The sequence below is a fragment of the Trichoplusia ni genome, chromosome 4 (assembly GCF_003590095.1).
Source record: "Trichoplusia ni isolate ovarian cell line Hi5 chromosome 4, tn1, whole genome shotgun sequence".
Lineage (NCBI taxonomy): Eukaryota > Metazoa > Arthropoda > Insecta > Lepidoptera > Noctuidae > Trichoplusia > Trichoplusia ni.
Window position 1 is genome coordinate 11,493,611 of NC_039481.1, and position 24,194 is coordinate 11,517,804.

The 24,194-nt window shown below is 41.8% G+C and overlaps 3 protein-coding genes across 3 annotated transcripts; 1 reads left to right on the forward strand and 2 right to left on the reverse strand.

The window, feature by feature from the left end:
- The first annotated feature begins 353 nt into the window (after nucleotides 1-353).
- Nucleotides 354-20,772, forward strand: LOC113493013 (dnaJ homolog subfamily C member 3). The gene is made up of 11 exons (XM_026870782.1): nucleotides 354-565; nucleotides 657-767; nucleotides 1,196-1,290; nucleotides 1,832-1,936; nucleotides 4,669-4,869; nucleotides 5,187-5,312; nucleotides 5,436-5,660; nucleotides 17,410-17,527; nucleotides 18,486-18,618; nucleotides 18,705-18,834; nucleotides 19,064-20,772. Exons 1-11 carry the CDS (start codon nucleotides 487-489, stop codon nucleotides 19,214-19,216), a joined length of 1,476 nt encoding a protein of 491 aa, XP_026726583.1. The 5' UTR covers nucleotides 354-486; the 3' UTR covers nucleotides 19,217-20,772.
- Nucleotides 8,368-17,389, reverse strand: LOC113493016. Its single transcript, XM_026870784.1, has 2 exons — nucleotides 16,536-17,389; nucleotides 8,368-9,183 (listed from the first exon to the last, which is right to left on the reverse strand). Exons 1-2 carry the CDS (start codon nucleotides 16,657-16,659, stop codon nucleotides 8,600-8,602), a joined length of 708 nt encoding a protein of 235 aa, XP_026726585.1. The 5' UTR covers nucleotides 16,660-17,389; the 3' UTR covers nucleotides 8,368-8,599.
- An 8-nt stretch (nucleotides 20,773-20,780) lies between the features above and the next one.
- LOC113493015 lies at nucleotides 20,781-24,182 on the reverse strand. Its single transcript, XM_026870783.1, has 6 exons — nucleotides 23,828-24,182; nucleotides 22,694-22,868; nucleotides 22,355-22,584; nucleotides 21,888-22,113; nucleotides 21,480-21,662; nucleotides 20,781-21,318 (listed from the first exon to the last, which is right to left on the reverse strand). Exons 2-6 carry the CDS (start codon nucleotides 22,866-22,868, stop codon nucleotides 20,987-20,989), a joined length of 1,146 nt encoding a protein of 381 aa, XP_026726584.1. The 5' UTR covers nucleotides 23,828-24,182; the 3' UTR covers nucleotides 20,781-20,986.
- Nucleotides 24,183-24,194: the final 12 nt, after the last annotated feature.

Below are 24,194 nucleotides of genomic sequence, written 5' to 3' on the forward strand. Positions count from 1 at the left end.
GGAAAATATAACTATTGAAATCATAAGAAAACGGAACGAACGAAAATAATATTATTCCAAAGAAATCTAGAACTTAATCTTCAAATTAAATAAAATCCTTACTTTGTGCAACCAAAACTCGTTAGTAATAAAATAATTGGCAACACGTTAAAATGATTTCGTCTAGAAATGAATGCTTGAAATATTTTATTTGTTCTAAATAGTGTTATTAACTTTATAATACTATTAATAATTAAATACTCGTATATTAAATTTATTCCAGAAACAAAATAGAAAAATAACTATTGTAATTAATTATTTTCACGTAATGGCAACTACTTAAACTAGTTGTCTAATCTCGTTGTCTGATTTGGACCAATCAGAAAAAACCACGAAAAGAGACGAACGAAAGATGGATTGTGGCTCTGTCAAATAATTATTTTGTATTGAAATTGAATTGTTGTGAATTAGCCATAAAGACTGCAGTAATTAAATTATAGATTAATAATGGACTACTTAGTAAATATCAATTGGAACAAAGTCACACCATGCCTTGTCTTATTAGTGCTAGAAGTAATGTTAGAATGTGTGTATTTTTCTGGATTTAACCTGCACAATTTATAATTTTATAGTTGTTTTTTGTGTGAAAGTACGTGATGCGAATTGTCGGTGTGTAGTTTCAGAGTCTGCGACACCGGCGGAGGTAAACAAACACCTGGACTTAGGTCGTGACTTCCTGGCTCGAGGACAGCTCTCTGATGCTCTGACGCATTATCACGCAGCCGTTGGTAAGTGTCTGGCTATCTACCTTTGCCAATAACACGATATACGCTGAAGTGCCCGATGCCGCTTCGACGGAGTATTAATGACAGAAAGGATTTTAATAACTTGTTACTTGCTCTGTTTGAGTTATAACTCAAAAACAATCTCTGGCTTGCACAGAATGTTTCATCTTAGATAATATCAACAAGATTAGATGTGTACTGTTCTATGAATATAAGTTTTAAAATGATTTTTGGTCATTGTTACAACTCATACTTTTTTTCTATCCTATTAGATAAATTCGGCTTAGAACTTGTCCCCTTAATCTTCTCAACAGTTAAACCGCTACAAATAGATCTAACACCTGCTAGTCTATTGTACATGTAATTGACGTCTTGGCAAGTACTTGTGTATGATCTACAATTATTATAATAATATGTCTCATTCTGTACAGAGGGAGACCCACACAACTACCTCACATACTTCAAGCGTGGCACAGTGTACTATGCACTTGGGAAGGCCAAGTTTGCACTACAAGATTTTAGTAAGGTAAGTTTCCCATTCACTTGTCACATGTATGTAGAGCATTACCATATTTTTTTGATATAGCATTGAGGCCAGAAATACATTTAATGCTCTGATACTTTCAGAACATAATTTCTACTTATTTAATTTCTGTGACACCTGTAATTTAATTATTCACCTATTAATTCAGTTTTACATCAGTTGGTTTGCTTTAACATACTTTGCAAATAATGTTGATTTTTATACATTATTTAAGCACCAAATGCCAATAGTTGGCATTATAAGGAATCAAATTCACATTCCATGCTATGGTAGTAAAGTTCTTACACAAATTTTATTTAAAACACTATTTAAAACATTTTTTTCTACAAATATGCAAAACATTTTTACAGGTACCATTAGAGTAGAAAGCAGTTAACCATCATGTACTCATGAATATATGGGATTTTTATAAACTTTAAAACTCATAGCTTAACTCTAGTATAACAAGGCTGATGTTCATAATTTTTTTGAATTTGAAAAATTTCCATTCATGAGAAGTACTAAATATGTTAATGGTTTTTAGGTATTGGAGATAAAGTCTGACTTCACAGCAGCTCGGCTACACCGTGCCAATGTGTACCTGAAACTGGCGCAATACACAGACGCCAAGGAGGATTACCTACAAGTTGTGAGTATCTTATCTGTAGGTCACGGGTCATATCCGATTGACACAATGTACTTATGTTACAAACATTTAAATTTTAATTTCAGCATAAGCTGAATACTTATATATTTTGCTTTTAATCTCATTGATTTGTGATGGCCTTAACCTATTTTTTATGAAAATTATTGTATAATCCCATAGTCAAGCATCAAAATGCATTTATGACTAGAGTGTGGGTGGATATGAACTGATTAGATAACAAGCAAATTGGTTTATATTGGTACTCCATGTATAGTTGATAAAAAAATAAATTCAGTGTTGGAGGAAGTGTTAGTTTTTAGATGAATGTTGTATTCGCTGAAGCAATGAATTAGCAACTCAGATTTTTGTATACTTGGCCATGATATTAAATAGTATTATCAGAGAGTCGTAACTCTCGCCTGAGTGAGTTCACGACATGAAGCTAATTCCAAGTGCATAGCATTTTATCAAACCACCTCCACTTGACGGCGAATCTAAAAGTTAAACAATAATATTGTAATTGAGATTTCATGTCGGTTGACGTGGTCGCATGCTGTAGGTACCGGGCTTTTGGTCTCTGATGCGGGTGCGCTAGTGTGGCGAATCGAGCTTGTTTCAATATTAATGTTGCGACGCGGGGCTGTGTGACGTGTCATAACATACTAATATAACATACTTCACCTTGTAATTTTATTTTGCATGCGTGCAAATGACAAGCTGAATATTAGTAGTTAGATACGTGAAATATTAATTCCATATTAAGTTGTATAACTTGCCTAAACTAAAAATATGTACATCAGTTTTTATTACTAGAATGCCATTTGAAGTTGCGACTGAAAATAGTCATGATGTATTTTATTTATTTCTCAGTCGCAAAATCTAGGCGTCACACCTATTATTTTATGTTAATAGTTTTAATACCATAGGTACATTTAAAATGTAAAGAACAGCCGTGCAACAATTTTCTATAAGTATTCTTTTGTTTAATTAGATTTATTAATGTTTGTGCAGTTGCATGGACATGTCGTAAATTATAGTTACTTATTGTACGTGTTCTATCGCTCTGTCAGCACAGGCTCTTGACCTTGTGTTGAAAATTATTTTCTATCTTGTATTATATTTCTCAGGTCCTTAGTCTTGATCAGGGTTGGTGTGATAAAAACCAGTTAAACTGCTTTTACCACAAGTTTACAAACAATTGATGAGATTGTCAGCATCAAGATTGCATCAATTTTAGAGTTCTTAAGGTGGCGGTACATGCCTTGGTGTTGCCATTTATATACAGAATGATTAATGAAGTGACATATAAGAAAGAAAGGACCTAGTATTTATAGATTTCGAAGTTAAATAATTTCCATCCACACTTCGTAAAATGCTGTTAGAAAAGACTAAAGTCGGCAGTAGAAACTTCGATATACTAGTTTATATTTGGTAAATTTAATATATTTTTTGTCGTGGTCTGGATTCTTGCCAACCATAAGTGATATTGTGGGAACTATAAGGTAACGTCTTGAGAACTCTACTGCAAGGCATGCTCGGAGCAACGACCCGCGTGTCGCCGTCAGCATGTGCAATAGCTTATACTTGCTACTACGCGGTACGCGGCTACGGTACACTAATGAGGTGGAACCGTGTCGAAGCCATGCCGCGCACATTTTACGCAGACTTAACGACACTTACGATTACAGTTAATATAAATAAACATTATGTTAAATAAATTACATACCTATCATTACCTACATTTCATTTATCAAAATGATTTTCTCAATTCAATAAAATAAGCAATTATCAGGTGACAAATTTCTGAGTTGTAATTGGTATTAGTTTCTTGTTGGCACAATAAAATAATGTCTATAAATATAAATAATCTATGATGATATAAATTATGATTTAAATATTGAATAATTGTATGTTTAAATACCGTAATTCAAAGTAAATTATTTTTATTATGCTAAGTTTAAATAATTTGTATGTTAATAGATAGTTATTGCACTCGTTAGTGATAATAATTAGGTAGGTATATCTACTGGTGAAACCACGTAATGTAACGTGGACAATGGAGATAACGTTGTCTCGTTATGATGTCAATATTTGAATCAGTTAAGTGACGGAACGATAATACCCGGTTGTATCATGTATTTAACTCACTTGTAGGTTTTATGAAAAAGTAGTTTTAAGAAAATAACTTTTTTAAGTAAGCTTTTTATTGCTTTCGTATGAACTACGCAGAAAGATGAAATGTCGTTTTGATTTTCTAGGGCAGGTTTTAATCCCAACGTTTCGGTTTGACGTTTGCTATGACTATTTTATTGGTAGAATGTAAAGCTATAACTGCATAAGGTTAAGTTACGCTTGACGCGGTTGGTCCGTAGATGGGTGACCATCTTTGTCATATCGAGTTCCTCCGTGTTTCCCGGGTCTGTTGTGGTTGAAGTTGTGGGTCCCGGGTGTTATTCCTACACCTTTGACAGTCGTTACAGGTAGTCAGAAGCTTGAAAGTCTCACATCCAGTTTAACCAAGGAGTATCGTGTTGCGTAGCTTACTGGGTTGAGGAGGTCAGATAGGTTGCTGCTCCTTGTTAAACACTGGTACTTAGCTGAATCCGGTTACACTGGAAGCCGACCCCAAAATGGTTGGGAAAAAGCTAGACCGAATGAAAAGAAATAACCATGACACGTATGAATACTGTAATTAGGTGTTTTTGATACTTTTAATACGTGTGTGTGGTGTGCAGACGTACGCGGAGCCGCACAACGAGGAGGCCCTGAGCCAGTACCAGCGCATCGACGAGTACGCGTCCGAGCTGCGCCTGGCCGAGGCCTACTACCGCGGGGGCGACCACCGCGCCGCCGCCGACACGGCCTCGCGCCTGCTGGACGTGTCGCCCTGGGCCGCGCAGCTGCGCCAGCTCAGGGCCGAGTGCTACATAGCCATGGTAGGCCACACGCCGGCATAACTCACTAATATATCTACCTGTGACTTTAAATTTAGAAGTACGAGTGTACTAAAATTTTGTTTTCTTTTCCCCCCCTACATGAAAATCTAACAAAATAGTATCTTGAGCTTCCTATATGAGTAAAATAGTCGTTAAAAACAATTTCCTACATAACTAGGTTCACGGGATCGTCTGGATCCCTGATGATGGGCTGTCTCCCTTTTCCGCACGTAGGCTTCAAGTTGGTCCATTGTGTGGCGGGTGACTTTAGGAGGCGGTAACTAAGTCCATTCTGATGGTATTGTGTGTGTGTGCAGAATGACTTGTTCTCGGCGGTGTCGGACATCCGCTCTGTGAACCGTCTGCAGCAGGACTCCACGGACGGCTACTACCGCCTCGCCACGCTGCTGTACCGCCTCGGACACGTTAGCGATGCGCTCAAGGTATAGAACAGTATTGCATTTACACTTCGATTTATAATTTTTTGTTGTAATTATTTGGTTTTAGTAACAATAATAGAGGAGTTCGCAATTTTTTCATATACCTACCTATTTATTAACGACCAGGAAATCCGCGAATGTCTGAAACTGGACCCGGAGCACAAGAAATGCTTCCCGTTCTACAAGAAGGTGAAGAAGGTGGACAAGCTGCTGCTGGAGTGTGAGGAGCTGAGCGAGGCGCGGGACTTCCCCGGCTGCGTGGCGGCCGCCAACAAGGTGTTGCGGGCCGAGGACGAGGTCACGCTCGTCGTGTTCGAGGCCAGGAAGTGGCTCTGCACGTGTCTCGCCAAGGTAAGCACATACATGTACCTACTTGTAGAGGCTGTTGCACTGTACGGCGACTACTGTTTTTATAATAATATATATAATTTCTTTATTCAAGTAACCATGACTCAATAATGTTAGTTTTGCTTAAAACTATTGTTAGAGTAACATTTCATAATTTAATTTAACTTATAAATTAACTTTATTGATTCGAATAACTCACACGGGTCACCGCTGCTTTATCCCATGCGAGACGGCACAACAATGATTTACGTATGAGCAATCCAGACGCCCAGCAATCATAGTCAGGACACTGTTGGAGCTGGCCCGCACCCTGCGCACCAGAGAGGCACATCTCTTTCGCATGGTCGCATAAAAACAATCTACGTGTGCGTCAGCAAACATTCCTGATGCGCTACAGAAGCGAGGCAGCCCCACCAGTATCCTAAACGCGTTATTGTATTGAACGCGGAGAGCGCTGTACGACTTTTGAGTATATCTGGCCCAAAGGCTGCACGTGTAGAAAGAAGTACAGTAAGCTCGAAAGAGTGTGATCTTTACCTGAAGGGAACAACGTGCAAACCTACGGGCCAGCATGTTCGCTCGAATCGACAACGCTCTCCGCTCCCGTTCAATGTCGTCATCGTCGTGAAGGCTGGGGGTCAATGAGTGACCCAGATATTTAAACTTATACACTCTTTTTAATGGTATCCCATTGACTGCAACAGGTGGTATGGCACTAGTGTTTTTACCCCCAGCCTCGAAAACCATGATTTCCGACTTTTTACAATTATATATCAGGCCATGTTGTTCTGCATATCCTTCACAATGGGCCACAAGTTTTCTCAACCCACAGACCGACGCACTCAGCAGCACCATATCGTCTGCGTAACTAATATTATTGACGCAGACACCATCTATATGGCAACCGACTCTGGTACTGCTAAGTTCCTCAATCAGATCATTAACATAAAGGTTGAAGAGCGTAGGTGAACTTAACCCCCCCCTGCCTCACCCCGCGCTCCAACCTATATGGTTCAGACAGCTCTCCATTCCAGCGTACATTGTTGATCTGGCTTCCATACCAATATTTAAAGATGTTAAGAAGTTCTTTTGGTAGGTTAGTGTTTTCTAATTTTTGCCACAACTTTGTGTAGGAAACCAGATCAAATGCCTTTGAAAGGTCCAAAAAGCAGGCGTAAACGGGCGTTCCCCTCTGTGTGTAATACGTGACAGTATGCTTAAGACCCAACACTGCAGTCTCCGTCGACAGCCCAGACCGAAATCCGAACTGGTTGTCGTGAAGGCTGATGACATAGTCTAACTGACTGTTAAGCACACTGTCAAACACCTTTGATATTACCGTGGCGAGTGAAATTGGCCTATAATTGCTGCTGTCTGCGAGGTCCCCAGTTTTGTTTTTAACAATGGGCACAACAACTGTACGCATCATCTCATCTGGCATGTAACTGTGACTAACACAGAAGCTGTACAACATGGCAAGGACTCTCGGTAGATGTGGACCCGCATATTGATGATGTTCAATGCTCAACCCATCGTGGCCAGGGGACTTACGTCGCGTCATAGATTTTATAATTTTAGCTAATTCGGCAGCGTGAAATTTAACCTGTAATTCCACTCCGGGTTGAGCATCCAACACCATACGTGACGGCCCTAGTGGCGATTTTACAAAAAACCGTTCTTTAAAAAGGTTGGCAATTTCTTTTGAATCACTCACGCCGTCGACGCTCACAGGCACACCTGCTTTACTCTGCAACCTGTTTGTCTGCTTCCAAAATCCTTTAAAGTCATGTTTAGCATGACATGACGTCAAGACATCCATTTTCAGTTGATCTTTATGATCTTGACACCATTTGACACGTGACTTAAAGATTTTTCTACTTTCGCGCATTTCATTTTACAAATTCCCAGACATGGGCTTTCCATTCAGATCCCACCACAGAAATTGTTCCCGAGCGTGCCTGTGAGCGTCGGCAACATGGGTATTCCATCCTACAATTTTTCTAGAAGGTCTGTTGCTATTAGCCCTTCCCACTACTGCTGCTTTGCTTAAGGCGTCTACGATTTGTAAATAAAAGTCCTCGATTACATTCCTGTGACTATGGTTGTTACAAACATAATCACAACACTTACTTAATTCTTGAGGGAAGTCAATTAATCGTAATTTCTCATGACATTCTTTTCGATAGATATATATTTGACTAGAGTTTCTATCCCCCCACAGAATTCTATTCGGGATTACACTACTCACAGTTTTCTTTGGTAAGATTGTATTTAAACAACATTCAATTACTAGGGGAAAGTGATCAGACCATAAAACGTCATGTAGAACATTAACGTTCCCAACTGATTTCAGGGCTGCTTCCGTTACTAAACAGTGGTCAAGCCACCTTTTAGACCCGTAGACCTCACTTAGAAACGTATACGTGCTCGATCCTATTCCTAACATTTCTATGTCAATACATTTCCAATTTTGTTCGTTATAATACTGAGACATTTCATCAAAAAATTGTTCAGACGGATGAGCATTAAAGTGTCGTAGGATGTAAACGTTTTCTTCACTACAGTTATCAACTATTGCACTCACCGAGCTCAAAATATCCGTGAACTCCGTTAAATTTGCCGCTGAGTCTGTGGGCATGTAAACACTAAAAACTAGAAAACACTTTTCCTGTAGCACAGTTTTTATTGCACACAACCGAGGGTTATCGTATGTCAGCCGGTCTGAATTTATCTGCAGACTCGATTATAACGCTACCCATGCTTCCTTTAAGTCTGTCCTTTACCTTACGCTTTTTATTTTGCACCAATATAAAATCATCATTCGATTTCATAGATGCAACGCTTGCATATTGATCTCGCTGCAAGGATGATTGTACGTGAGTCACCTCTTCACTCAGCTGTTCGCTCGGTCCGTGAGCAGTGGTAATAGATAACGGTAACAATCACGCATCGGTCGAGCATTCGTCGCTAGGCGCGTGAATTGTTTCTTCACTGTTGCCATTGAATTCGTAACGGCTAGCCGGCGTTTGAAAAAGTATTTCTGAACTACCCTGTCCTAAATTAGTTTTCAATCGTTTTGCTTTTTGAATTGAACATTTGTCCATAGCTTGTATCGCTTTATCATACTGTGCACCTCTTTCAGTGTTTACATTAGGATTCGGTAGGGCCGAAAAATTCATTTCGCAAACTGCCTTAAGATTTTGCAGCTCACTTTGCGTCACATATGTAGACTTAATGTTATTAATTTCAGCCTGTACTAGGACTAAGTCTTTAAGGAGCTTAGATACATCCAAATGATCAAAAGTGATAGGTGGTAATTTCTCGAGATCGCGGGCCACAAAAACCGGCAGCAAATCAGGTTCCGTTGTTTTGAAAATCGCTACAATATCGTTCAAGACACGATTATCCTTGCCTTTTCCTTTACGGACGGTTCTGCGCACATCAGATGATAGTGATTCAATCAGTAAAGTATTTGATTTCTGGATTTGTTCACTCGAAAATGCCGATGCACATATCTTCACCAAACTTACAAAATTACAAATACCGTGATGGGGGTCGGCTCTGTTGTAAACGATCCAGTACAAGCACACGAGATAAAAGATCTATACCGGGTGGGGCCATCTGACTCAATAAACAGAACAATTATCGTCGACTTCACTACAAATCTCACAAAAGAAAAATTCATTCGTATGTATAAGGAATACAACAAGAAACATAATAAATTATCTACAGAACATCTTCGCATAAGTGGACCGGCTAGACCGGTTTTTGTGTCAGAAAATTTAACACCAAAAATGAAAAGACTTTTGTTCTTAACTAAAGACTTTGCCAGTAGCAATGGCTATCGCTTCTGCTGGGTGAGCGGCGGTAAAATATTTCTTCGTGAGAAAGAAGGAGCTAAACATATCTTAATTAAAAGCGAGTCGGATCTACCAAAGGCAGACGGTCCCAAGTGACTAGCAAGTTATATTTTAATCACTAGATATCCTGTAATTTGTGGTTCAGTTTACATTTTTTCTCTTTTATATTTTTGTAATATGCGACCTTTGCTACTTTATTTAGTTTTTTCAGTCTTCAATACACAAATTCAAGTCAAACATCACATCAAACACTCACAAAATGACACAAATGACTACCTCAAACTATTACACACACACACATTCACACTTCTACACCCACTCAGAATATACAGTGGAAGAAAATTCATAATGACGGTGCTTAATGTTATGGCTATATTTTACGCGGTTCAGTTATCCATTTGCAGAACCACTCTGAATCAGGCCTTTTGGGCTTATTCAGATAAATTACATAAAATCATGATCACATTGTTTAATTTAACGTTCCCAAATGGATGACGAGATTTCTAATCTTACAAATGATCTTGAAAATGTCTCAGTTTCTAAATCATACCAGTGCACCTCGGAACAATGTAGCACTTATTTAAATACTTCTGTCATGTGTGGTCTTAAATTATTTCATCTAAACATAAGAAGCTTAGGCAACACCGCAAACTGAAATAACTTACTTATTCTATTGTATAGAACCAATGTGCAATTCGATGTTATTGTATTGTCAGAATGTTGGCTCAGCAAATGTCCAACTCTTCCCGAAATCTCTGGCTTTGAATCGTTCAAGTCAGACTATAGTAACCAGAATGAAGGTATCGTCGTTTATACTAGACTGAATATGAGATTTACAGTAGAGGTCCCACTATTTCATGAGGCTAATTGTCTGATTCTCAAATTCTCCTCAGAAGTTGCTTTAGTAGCATTATATAGATCGCCATCATATCGAAATATCCAAAATTTTACTAATAGTTTAGACTGTACCCTTAATTCACTTAAAATGTTCAAAACCATAGTGATAATTTGAGATATTAATATAAATATATCACCAACTAATATTGATGCAAATTCTGATATTTACCTAAACACAGTTGCCTCGCATGGAATGTTACCCGGTCATCTCTTTAATACCCGTAAAAATAGCTGCCTCGACCATGCGATAATTAAAAGCAACAAGGCTGCAATTACTTTGGTGGTTGACTCCTTCATTACAGATCACGCCCCTGTAATTGTATTTTGCCAACTGGAATATAACTCTCCGAAAACTGTCATAACTTCTCGCCGGGTCAATATAAAAGGTTGCGTGGAGCAGTTTAATGAAGTCGACTTCTCACCTGTTTTGGACTGTAACATTGCAGATGACGCTGCTACCGAATTAGTTAATATAATACAGAAGGTGATAAATAATAATTCTATCTGTAAAGTCATTCCCAGTAAAAGCCGTATTATTAAACCCTGGATGACGCCTGGGCTCCTGAAATGTATACGCAACCGAGATAAAATGTATCGGAAAATAAAAAAAGACCCGGGTAACTGTATTCTTAAAGTTACCTACACACGCTATAAGTCATTCTGTAATAATCTACTAAAAAAGCTAAAACGTATATATGAGCGCTCAGAATTCCAAAGACACCGCAAGAACCCAAAAGCAACCTGGAAACTTATAAAATCTATCGCTAACTTAAGCACCACTAAATCAAATGCTAATGAGCTGCTGACTCTAAAAGCTGATCCCTCTTTATCTGTTGATGCAGTGAACGATTTCTTTGCAAACGTAGGAAAAACCTTAGCATCGAAAATCATATCTGGGCGTGCCCACTCCCAGACTGTCCCTGAATTTGAAACGTTGGCTGCCAATTGTGACTCCATGGCCATATTTAATACGGACGCTCAAGAGCGAACAAATCATACTTGGCCTCAGTTAAGAGAGCGCCGTGGGTTGGGACGGAATATCGACCACTCTGGTCAGAGAAGGCAGGCATATTATTGTTCCTATTTTATGCCATGTATTTAACCTTTGTCTCGAATCAGGCGTCTTTCCCTCAGTTTTTAAAAAAGCCCTAGTACACCCTATTTACAAGAGCGGAGACAGATATAGTGTCAATAACTACAGACCTATCGCTGTTTTGACGACTTTGTCTAAGATTTTAGAAAAAAATCTAAGCAAGAGACTTCTAAATTACCTTAACTCTCAAGATATTATTGCCAGGAATCAGTATGGTTTCAGATCAGGAAAAAGTACCGAAGACGCTGTTCTTGAATTAACGAGTACTGTTGCTTATAATGTCAAAAACAAAGTAAAATCCATAGCGATTTTTCTTGACCTCTCTAAAGCCTTTGATACTATTTCTGTCCCGCTCTTGCTCATCAAATTGAATAAGATTGGCATTAGAGGGCTGGCTTTTGAAATTTTTAAAAGTTACTTAACTGAACGTACTCAAAACGTCAAAATTGGTAATTACAGCAGCAAAGAGGAGACCCTTAGCTTCGGAGTCCCGCAGGGAAGTGTTCTCGGACCTACTCTGTTTTTAATTTACGTAAATGAACTTTGTAACCTCACTTTACCTAACACCAAGTTGATAATGTATGCAGATGACACCGTAGTACTTGTCCACGGAAACGATTGGCAGCAAACTCGTTCTTATGCGGAAACTGCTTTACGGCGTGTTATGAAATGGCTTACGGGCAATATCCTTACCCTGAATCTTGAAAAAACTAAGTTTATAACATTTGCGCCCAGTATAGCATCACAACCAGTTTCACCCTTCCACCTTACTGCCCACAATTGCCACTGCATTGCTACTGATAACTGTAGTTGCAATGTTGTAATGCAAACAAATATCATAAAATATCTTGGTGTAATCATTGATAGTTCAATGAGATGGCAAGAACATATCAGTTCACTAGTATCACGTGTCAGAAAGCTTATATTTGTATTTAAAAACTTAAGATCTTCTGCTGATTTTGGGACTCTAAAAATTGTGTACTCAGCATTAGCGCATTCTATTTTAACGTATTGCATCATAGCTTGGGGAAGCGCTGGCAAGACTTTGCTACATAGGCTGGAAAGAGCACAGAGAGCTGTATTAAAAGTCATGGCACACAAACCTATTTGTTTTCCCACACAAGAACTCTATGCTCTTTGTAAAGTTCCTACAGTAAGACACGCCTTTATCCTCGGCTTTGCCGTGTAGCGACGGCTTAAGAATACATATGTCGCTACCCCTTCTTCCAGTGGGTGTCGTAGAAGTCGACTAATGGAGTCAAAATGAACCGAACACCAGTGCGAGAGAAGGAAAACTCGGAAAAAAACCCTCTATCAACCCGTCTGGCCAGCGTGATAGCAGTAGGCTAAATACCTCTATGGGCAGCACACAAAAGCCACGGCCCCTAGTTCCCGGCAGTCCCGCTATTCCCGGTCACGGTGGCGACCGTGGTTACGGCGGGACAGGGGGTGCGAAGAATCTCCGGGTTACGGGAGGCCACCAAATAAATCTGACTCTTGCGACGTACAACGGCCGCACGCTACGGCTTGACTCGCATCTGGCGCAACTCGAGGTGGAACTTGGGAAGATTAGGTGGCACATATTAGGGTTATGTGAAGTTCGAAGAGAGGGGGAGGACACCATAACCCTCGAATCAGGTCACCTAATGTACTTCCGAGAGGGAGACCAACAATCTCAAGGTGGCGTTGGGTTTCTGGTTAATAAGTCCCTAGCTGATAACGTTGTGGAGGTGTCTAGTGTGTCGAACAGGGTAGCGTACCTTATCATAAAGCTCACCGACAGGTATAGCCTTAAGGTCGTGCAAGTGTACGCACCGACCTCGACACATTCAGACGATGAAGTGGAGGATATGTTTGATGATATATCAAGGGCCCTCCACTTCACTACAAAGACCCATTACACCGTTGTCATGGGGGACTTTAACGCTAAAGTGGGAGTACAGATTTGCGGCGAATCGGCAGTAGGATCCCATGGATTTGGAAGCAGGAATCATAGGGGGCAAATGCTCGTCAACTTCCTCGAACGCGAGGGGCTCTTTTTGATGAACTCTTTTTTCAAGAAGCAGCCTCAAAGGAAGTGGACGTGGCAAAGCCCCGACACTATGACTAAAAATGAGATTGACTTCATCATGACGAACAAGAAGCACATATTCAGAGACGTCTCCGTGATCAATAGGTTTAACACCGGGAGCGATCACCGACTTGTCCGAGGCTCTCTGAATATCAACTTCAAGGCCGAACGTTTCCGTCTGATGAAGGCCAGGCTCCGACCAACACTGCTCCAAACCATGACAGGATCTGAAACGTTCCAGTCAAATTTGGAGAACCGATTTGCCGCCGTGGAAACCACAACAGACGTTAACCAGAACAACGAATATGTGGTTCGGATCCTCAGGGAGGAAGGTTCGAGATTCTGTAACATGCAGCGTAAGGGCAGGAAATCAAAGCTTTCGGAAGAGACATTAGGGCTTATGAAGAAACGACGTGAAAACCCGCCTGTCACTTCGTCAGCTAAGCGGGCTCTAAACCAAGAGATCAACAAGCACGTACGACGCGACCTCCGGTGCTCCAATACTCTCATTGAAAGAGCAATTGAGCTGAATCGGGGGTCAAAGGTGTTCGTACAATCTCTTGGAAGAAGCCACTTGACGAAGCTGACCACAACAAGTGGAGAAGTCGTTTCTTCGGTGCCGGCAGTCCTTTCGGAAGTGGAAAATTTCTATGGCCGGTTATACGCATCGCATGCATCTCGACCTGATCCCGGAAATGAGGATCCCAGAGCCACATTAACACGCCATTTCACCGAAGACCTGCCAGAAGTCAGCAGTGGCGAAATCGAGATCGCTCTGTGACAGCTCAAAAATGGAAAAGCCCCTGGCGAGGATGGCATTACAACAGAGCTATTAAAAGCAGGAGGAAACCCCTTACTAGGGGAGCTCCAAAAACTTTTTAATACCGTCCTGTTTGAAGGGAGAACTCCAGAGGCGTGGAGTAGGAGTGTTGTCGTCCTGTTCTTCAAAAAGGGAGACAAAACCCAGCTGAAGAACTATCGACCCATTTCCCTCCTAAGCCACGTCTATAAGCTGTTCTCAAGAGTGATCACGAACCGACTTGCGCGAAGACTCGACGAATTCCAACCGCCGGAGCAGGCCGGGTTTCGGAGCGGATACGGCACCATAGACCACATCCACACAGTGCGGCAGATTATACAGAAGACCGAAGAGTATAATCAGCCCCTGTGTCTAGCATTTGTGGACTATGAGAAGGCCTTTGACTCGGTGGAAATCTGGTCTGTTCTGGAGTCCCTGCAGCGTTGTCAAGTAGATTGGCGATACATCCAAGTGATGAGATGTCTTTACGAAGCCGCTACAATGTCCGTCCAAGTACAGAATCAGCAAACAAGGCCCATACCGTTGCATCGAGGAGTGAGACAAGGGGATGTTATTTCCCCGAAATTGTTCACTAATGCAATGGAGGATATGTTCAAGACGCTGAACTGGAAAGGACGCGGCATCAACATCAATGGCGAACACATCTCTCACTTGCGATTTGCTGACGATGTCGTCATCATGGCGGAAACGCTACAGGACCTACAACAGATGTTGAACGGCCTGACTGAATCTTCTCTACGCATCGGCCTACGGATGAACTTGGACAAAACCAAGGTCATGTTCAATGAACATGTTCTACCGGAACCGATTGCGATACACGGCGCCGTTCTCGAAGTTGTTCAGAAATATGTATACCTCGGGCAGACATTGCAGTTAGGTAGAAACAACTTTGAGGACGAGGTGAATAGGAGAATTCAGTTGGGTTGGGCTGCATTTGGGAAGTTACGTCGAGTCCTAACATCGTCGATCCCACAGTGCCTAAAGACAAAAGTCTTCAATCAGTGCGTCCTACCTGTCATGACTTACGGAGCCGAAACGTGGACACTGTCGGTACGGCTGGTTCACAAGTTTAAAGTCGCTCAGCGGGCTATGGAAAGGGCTATGCTCGGCATTTCTCTGAGGGATCGCATCAGAAATGAGGTAATCCGTCAGAGAACCAAAGACATCGACATAGCCCACCGCATCAGCAAGCTCAAGTGGCAGTGGGCTGGCCATATTAGCCGAAGAACCGATAACCGTTGGGGTAAACGAGTTCTAGAGTGGATACCACGCCTCGGCAAACGTAGTGCAGGACGTCCTCAGGCACGGTGGAGTGATGACTTGCGCAAGACGGCTGGCAGGAGCTGGATGCGAGAAGCCGAAAATCGATCTCAGTGGCGTGCACTTGGAGAGGGCTATGTCCAGCAGTGGACTGCGATAGGCTGATGATGATTATCCTCAACACAATAATGCGTAAACACTCTGAACTAGAATTCCTGCCCAGCACTGGTTTGCGAGGTCGTAAAGCGAATAGAGTATGTCAGACGCTATACTCCAATGTTATGATGGTTAGACGACAGTATCACTACCTTGCACCTGTTCTATATAATAAAATCAATAAAATTCTGAACATCTACCCGCTTACCTTAAGGGAATGTAGGTTACTCACGGACAAATGGCTTCATACCTTAACCTACGATGAACTAGAAAAACTCATGAAAAACTGAAGAAAAGGGAAAAAATAACAGAAATAACTCAATAGTGCCACGGAAATTGCAAAACCTTCCACAGTTAGCCGCATAACTAAACAACACACACACACACACACACAGTTATTACAACCACGCCACACACGCACACACACACTTACACACACACATAACACCACTCATACACACACCCCAAAAGTTATTATGGTCAGCATATTTAATATTTTATTATTTATTTTTCCCTTTGTAAAACTCCTTATTTTATTTGTTTTGTATAACTTCTGTTAAATTGCTGGAACGCCGAAGACTCCTCACGGAGGTGGGTGCTAACGGCTGCGACACAGTTTAACTTTAACTAATGTAGTCGTTAACGAGCACTACACATTGTAAAATTGATTATGTTCCAATAAATAAATAAATAAATAAATAAATAAAAAAAAAAAATGTACTTGCCTCATCGGCAATCGATATTTTATTTTGAACATAAGCTAGAAGCTCGTCAATAACGATATTACAAGATACACACTTTATCGTACTTGTCATTTTGTCAACAATAGCGCACGGGAAGCGCATTAACTATAACACGACCGCAGGTGACAACTGCGCGCGCGCGACTCTTTTGGTGTTCTTTACAGTATTTTAATGATAATTTTTATGTTTTTTATACTAGTAAAAGATGTTCTATTATCTTTAACAGCTTTAATCACCGAATATTCGACCTGTCTACATATCAACACCATGGTGTAAACGATCAAAGATGTTTGAGTCAAACGTATCTATTTATCAGTGCGGTTCTCTGGCCGCAAAATTAGAATTAAATTATAGAATTAATATATTTAATTAGACTGCATAAGAAAGAACCAAAAAAATGGTTTCTGAAAAAGTTTGGAAAATGGAGTCTACTTATTATTATCCAATTTTAATGTTATTTACATCTATAAATTATCGACAGAGTCGCGGGTACGTACGTTTACGTAATTTTCTACATAAGATAGAAGGGGCATGCGATCGTTAACTTCGCCAAACTGCTTAAATCTATGTACTAACCATTAGCCCTGGTCAGGGTGGGAGAGCGCGATTATGCGCAGCTCTGCGCCACCTCACTCGACGTGGGCGTGCGTGTCCAGAACCCCTGGAAAACGGGAATGCGTTGATGTCCCTTCCACCCTTTATTTTTTATTGTTGATACACACTTTTAAACTTAAAAGTGTAATTACATGTAAAGATTAATTAAGACTATTTTATTGTCTCGACACGTAACTACTGTCATCAGTAGTTACGTGGTCTGTACATACGGTGCAGTAACACCCCGTGTGCCTGCAGGACGAGCAGCACGCAGAGGCGCTGGCGGCGTGCGGCGCGGCGCTGGAGCTGCGGCGCGACGCGCGCCTGCTGTGCGAGCGCGGCGATGCGCTGCTGGGGCTCGACATGTATGACGACGGTGAGGCCGCTGTGTCTGCACATGGCGGATACAACTAATTATCGAATTTATCATCACAAGTGTCACTTTTATAGGTTTTGCGGGTATTCAAACAGATAAATCTGTCAAAATGAAGATCCAAGATGGCAGCAAAAAACATTACAACTTTTGCATTACGTTTAGGTGCAGTGCAGACGACAGACTATCCGTGACGCACTTTGTAGTCTGTAAAAATAAAGCCTATGCAAATATGCAGTAACGCACGCAACGCGTAAAAAGTCCGGCTCACATAAAATTCCTGTAATTTGGGCAGACCAGACCGCGCCCCGCCGCTCCAAAATTGAACGTTTGCTTCAACGCGCACTAACACAGACGGCGCACACTTGAGTCGGCAATCCGCATTCGCTAGGGCTGGACGCTGAGCACGTGATCACGGCGCCAGAGGTATAATTCCCTACCGCCGACAGAACGATCGAAGATGTGCGTCGTGTGCGGTCAAGTCTAAGAAAAATCTGCGACCGATTTTTTGCGTGCCACGCAGATTTTTTGAGCGCCACAGGCTCGATCGCACAAAAAGTCTGTCGTCTGTGCTGCACCTTATCGTTTTCATCTGTTCCGAGGATATTAAAACCGATGGCTCCGTCGAAATATAAATCTAAGATGGTGCCTACAAAAATTATCTACCGTTTCGTCATGGATTTCGATTGAGCTGAAAGCGGTAGTCCTATCAAAATGTAAATCCAAGATGGCGGCGACAACCGGGTGAATCCGCGGGAAACAGCTTGTATCACATATTTGTGGCTCTTCCACGAGGGGTACCGTAAGGACGCACGTACAGCACGACCACTCGACTCTGACGTGTGAGCTAATCGGGTGACAGGGTGCCCTCCCCGCCACTCGCAAGCTCGGCCTTACGGTGATCGCAGGTCAATCTTGTGTATTACCTTACATAACATTTTATGTCATTCGTTTGTTACAGCCATCCAATCATTCAAAGAAGCCTTAGAGTTGGAAGAGGGCCTTCAGCGAGCTAAGGACGGACTCAGTCGCGCACAAAAGTTACAGAAACAGTCCGAACAGAGAGACTATTATAAGATATTAAATGTCAAAAGGTAAGAATACAGTTTAAGAGGTAGTTTAAGCACCGAAAATCATAGTTTGGATTGATTTGTATTTGATATACGTGTCTGTTTTATAGATCGGCAAGCAAACAAGAAATCATAAAAGCGTACCGCAAGGCGGCGCAGAAGTGGCATCCCGACAACTTCCAGGGAGACGAGAAGAAGTTAGCAGAGAAGAAATTCATCGACGTCGCCGCCGCTAAAGAGGTAAATAACCTATTATCAATAATCTTGTAAAGAAAATTTTTTGAAGCAAATCATTGCTTTTAAGTTTGATAATTGAGTAGTCAATATTCTTTCATTTTGTGATATGAATAAAATTTCAATTGATGATAAGAGTTAAAGGGTGATGGTCTTTCGCGCACACAAATACTGTGATAGCGTTTTAAGCGTAACATGTGTGTTGCCTGAGTAGTAAGATCCGAGTGTGTGTCAGGTACTGACGGACCCCGAGAAGCGCGCGCAGTTCGACGCGGGCGTGGACCCGCTGGACCCGGAGTCGGGGCGGCAGGGGGGCGGCCCCTTCCACAACCCCTTCCACCACTTCCAGCACGGCAGCCCCTTCCAGTTCAAGTTCCACTTCAACTAGTTCCAGCGCCGGCCGCCGCCTCTCCGAACCAAAGTCTCCCCGCGACTGCCTCACTCCGGCCCGCACACCAGTTACACTTGTCGACGAGTCACTCACATCACTCGTCGCAAATTATAATAATGTATTTCTTGTACATTTAAAGTTTTTCGTGACTTCGCCATCCATGTAACGTTGTCCCGGGCCCCTTCACAGTTACTCTTTACGTTATGCCATCCCTCAGTTTATATTGTTACTCTAATTTACGATAGTTTGACTGAAGACTGCGCCCGATCACAGAATCATGTTACTTATATAGCAAAACGCTAGTTGCTGTGATATACACTGTAATGAACAGATTGCTGTTACACTCTGACGTCATTGTCATTGTATATATTGTGTCTCTAACAAGTCCGCTCTGCTCTTTACCCATTAAGTACCTGTTACTGCAACCTAACATTGTTTATATTGTAACATTTTTTTTTGTAATATCAAATTTATATCAAAGTTCTCATGAAAAAAATAATACTTCAAATATATATTTCTTATGTAGTATATGGAGCAGAGATCATTATCATTCAGCTGTTATACTTAAAACTAATGAAAGTGCCCGCGCATTTTCCGCTGGCCTCTCTTTACGTGTGTGGTTACTTATAATTATGGCGAAGTAATACACTTGAGATCCATTTATCATTAGCTTGTCGTATGACATAAAAATAATATTTTACAACAGCACAATGCCATCTAGTCTTTGGCAGATGTCATATTTATACATGGTTCCAAATAAATACATATAAAGAAAAATTGTTATCATCATTTGTTCTGTGAGTAAATGTCTGATAAGCATTAATGAATAAATGGACCTTGACTAATCTAACTTTGATAAATAACCACACCTCGTAAAGAACCTGTCAAAGGCATCATTAAGCCAATAGATATGTAATGTTTGTACGAGATATTATCTAAGAATTTCATACTTCTTGTAAGTTGATCTCCAAAATCAATTTGTTTGTAAAATAACTCATTTAAAGTTAACACGATTGCCACGCTAGATAACTTATAGCCAATGTCCAATGTTGGTCAATAACAATGCTTTAAGTAACTCGCTATAATTGGAATGTTTTGTACTAATATTAACCGTAAGTACAAAGGACAGGCATTTTATAAATTAACTTATCACATCATGTGTTTGTTAAATTTGCAAAAAGTTACTAATTTTGCATTAAATTAATTTTTATTTAGTTTCAATTTTCACAGAAAATCACAATAACATTTTGCTGATTCTAAACTGACGTGGTATTTAAGGCTGTAAGATTTATAAAACACGGATCGATAACCAACGTTTTGTTCGACGTTTGGACTACCGTGGGCCAGTATGTTTGTCCAATGTTGGTCAAAATACGAATTTATGTATTAAATCAAACTCGTTTGAGATTCAGATGGTTTTGCAAGTTTGTTTCGCAATACGAGGTCATTAGCAGTCGTGAAACGAAATAAATAAATTTTTATTTATTAATAAGTTATTTTGTTGTGATTTCTTGTAACTTGTAAATATTATAGGAATATAAGATAGATTAAAACGTTTGTGTATTTTTTTTACTCAAACAATTTATTTAATATTACAACCAACATTCGCGATTTCATCAGGAAGACTCCGCACGATAACTATATATACAATTGGTTTACTTGGAAGAAGACAACGAGTTGAAAGCGCGAATATTTCTGTTCAGTGCATTGATAATTGAATACCTAGTCTAGAATAAATAGTGTGTGTGTGTGTGTGTGCGGCGTGTGTCAGCCGCGCGGGGCCCGCAGCAGCCTGGCGGCGCGCAGGATGTCGTTAGTGAGCAGCTCGCGGTCCGGCGCCGCCTCGCACACGTAGCGCAGCGCGCGCCCGCAGTCCTGCCCGCGGTAGCCCCAGCGCGCCCCCGCGCCCGCGCCCCCCGCCCCCGCGCCCGCGCCCTCCCGCAGCCACGCCAGGCAGCGGCCCGCGCCCGGGATGCCGGCCTGCGCCCCCGACGCCGTGCTGTTGTCGCTCGACGTGCCGTTAGTCACTATCTGCTGCGCCGACTGCGGCCAGATCCACAGCAGACCCGGGTTCAGCCCGCCCGTCCAGTAGTCACCGCCTGCAGATGATACACCAAAATATTCAATATTCGAGAACCAAATCACTAGAACTCGGTCAACATTCTCTTTTATTGACTTAAACCCATTTTGATTGCGACACTTTACACTTAGTATTATAGATTCGTCACAAGTCTATAAAATATCAAAGGGTATGGTGAACCTTTGTATCGCTTGTCGGCGAGCAACGCGGCGGTGAGCTTCCTGCGCTCGACCTCCGTGTTGATCTCCAGCAGATGCGCCTTGAGGCGGCGACACGCGAACTTGGCCCCCTTCCAGTCCGCCGTGTCCGTCGACACGTGGTAACAACTGGCGCCCACACGTATGAACTCCTCCATGCACGGCTCTGTCACATACATACTTATTAACAAAAACACGCCTTACCTGACATTTGAGTCAAACTTTCTCTTGGATAAGTGGCGAAAGTGGTATAATCTTTGTTTACCGGTTTCTTCAAACAAGGAGGATATTGAAAGTTATAATTTATTAATGGATTCATATCTTAAAACGAATTGATACACGCATTTACACAAGGCATATTATTTTTTTAAAAATTATGATGTGTAAGTACCTGGTTTAGCTTCGGCTCCCGCCACTAGGATGTGTACGGCGTCCTCGATCTTGCGCAGGCGCTTCTCCATGAAGTCCGCGCGGTAGGCGAGCTTCTCGATGGCGCTGAGCAGGTAGAGCGCGGTGTCCGTCATCTGTTTGGGCGGCTCCTGCTTACTCTCGTCCACGCGGTCCACGCTCGTCGGGGCCGGGGCCGGGGCCGTGTGCACCGGGATCGGAGGCCCGGGCTGCTCATACATTAAATATGATTATAATAAAGTTATGTTTTTTTTTTTAACTTGAATAATGACAGTTATGATAAAGTTCGGTAGCCCGACTCTGAGTACCATGCTACGATAATGATGAACATAATTATGAAGATTCACTTCAAAACAATGGTAAAGATCTAATATTAAACGGTGCTATTAGACAATGTGTGCATTAACTACTGCAATAAACACATTTCACATGAAATTAAAAGTTACTCACATGACTGGGTTTAAATTTATCCTTGTATGGGTTTGGGGGTCTGTTGACGATCTTGCTGACGGCGGGCGGCGCGTGCTGCCACTCATCGTAGGGCCGCGCCGGCGCGTTCGGGTAGTTTGGGTGGTTGGGCTGCTTGCCGTGGTGGGCGGGCGGCGGTGGCGGTAGCATCAGCCCGTCCACGCGGTCCGTTATGTAGTAGCTCTGCCCGGAAGGCAGGTTCATCACGCGACCTACGAAATAAATAGACAATTTTCAATTTCGGTTCTCTCTTGTTTTGACTCTAATCACTGCGCGGCGCCTTGCCATTTTATTGGTAGCTGTAGTAGGCCACATACTGACCATGCCTGCTGCCGCCGCTGTCCGCGAGCGCCCACTGCTGCAGCAGCTCGCTCCAGGGCCCGGCCTCGTCCAGCAGCTCGCACTGCTCCGCCCCCCTCACGGCCGGCTCCAGCGCGCGCTCCTCCGCGCACGCCGCCGCCAGCACCGCTAGCGCGACCAGCGAAACGCGTGTCATCTGCAACGCGCAAAGGTAGGTATATAGTATATACTATAATCGTATACCAGTGCGTAAGAAATTGATACTTGCGAATGTATAGTGACACTTTTAGTACTTTTCATAGATATTTATTTTTCACTACTGATTTCTTTTATTTTACGAATCATTTTATCTTATGCCCATCCCCTATCTTTATTTATTATTGTAGTAAATTGATCGTAATGTTTAATTTATGTTAACCTCAATTATGTATTGTACTAAAAGTTTTTATGAAACAAGATGCGTCACATATCCGTCGCGGGCCTAAGTCATCCACATGACGTGCGGGGTCACGCCGGGTTCAGGCGCACCGCGGTTGCGCAAGGCGGGTGAAAGCGATGCCGGCCGCCGACAGGTAAACAAGGATTGCACAGCTATCGCTCGCTGTAGCGCGTGCTCGCGGGGATTACCAGCACCACCGCTGTGACCAGGATGTAGGCGCGTGCTAGTGCTTGTTTACGATAGCAATCGTAAACACACACCTTCACTACTTGTGTTGTTTCTCTCTGATTACAGATCTTATAGTCGTGAATATGGGTTTTACTTTATGCTCCATTATTCTTTAACTAGTTATAAGCGGATGATGTATGATAAACTAATATTGAAGAAAGTAGATATTATTGAAAAAAACATTTAAATATAAAATCTAATTTTTCGTTTTGTATAGTGGCTCAGAGTTTTGTTTTCTAATCGCGTTCGCGGGTTCATTCCTAAAAATTTTTCAGTGATTCCTCATTATTACTATTAACATGCAAAATTTCTTAAAATTAAAATGTTTTCTAGTAAACAAAAAAATATATGCAGCAACAAGTCATTGATACTTGCAATACGCATAAAAAAACAATCTAACTAAACTAAGTTAACTTTCATTTCGATACTGATAATTTGCAAGCAATCAACTCTCAAAGAAAACTCCAGAATTGGAAAGTATAACATACCTTAGCTCCTAAAACTGGGCACCGCTTTGTATATTATCACTTTTACTGTCGCGTCGAGCGTGGCGCGTGTGTCTCGCGCCGTGTGTCAGCCGCGCACTGCTGCGAGGAGAAACTTTAAACTGTTGCCTGACGCGGCCACCACACGGGGGATGGTGGGGAAACCTCGTGTAGCAAAATACGTTTGTATGTTTTGACTCAAGTTGCGGATGTAGAGCCATCAATGAGATCTCATCCACCGTGGGAATTCAGACAATGATCATCAAAAATCTGTGTCCACTGACGGCCTGTAAGCTCTACTGCAGGCTTTTCTCAAACCAGTTTATTTATCGCCATATAAACTGAGTACTCTTTCTTTCTTTTTGCCTTT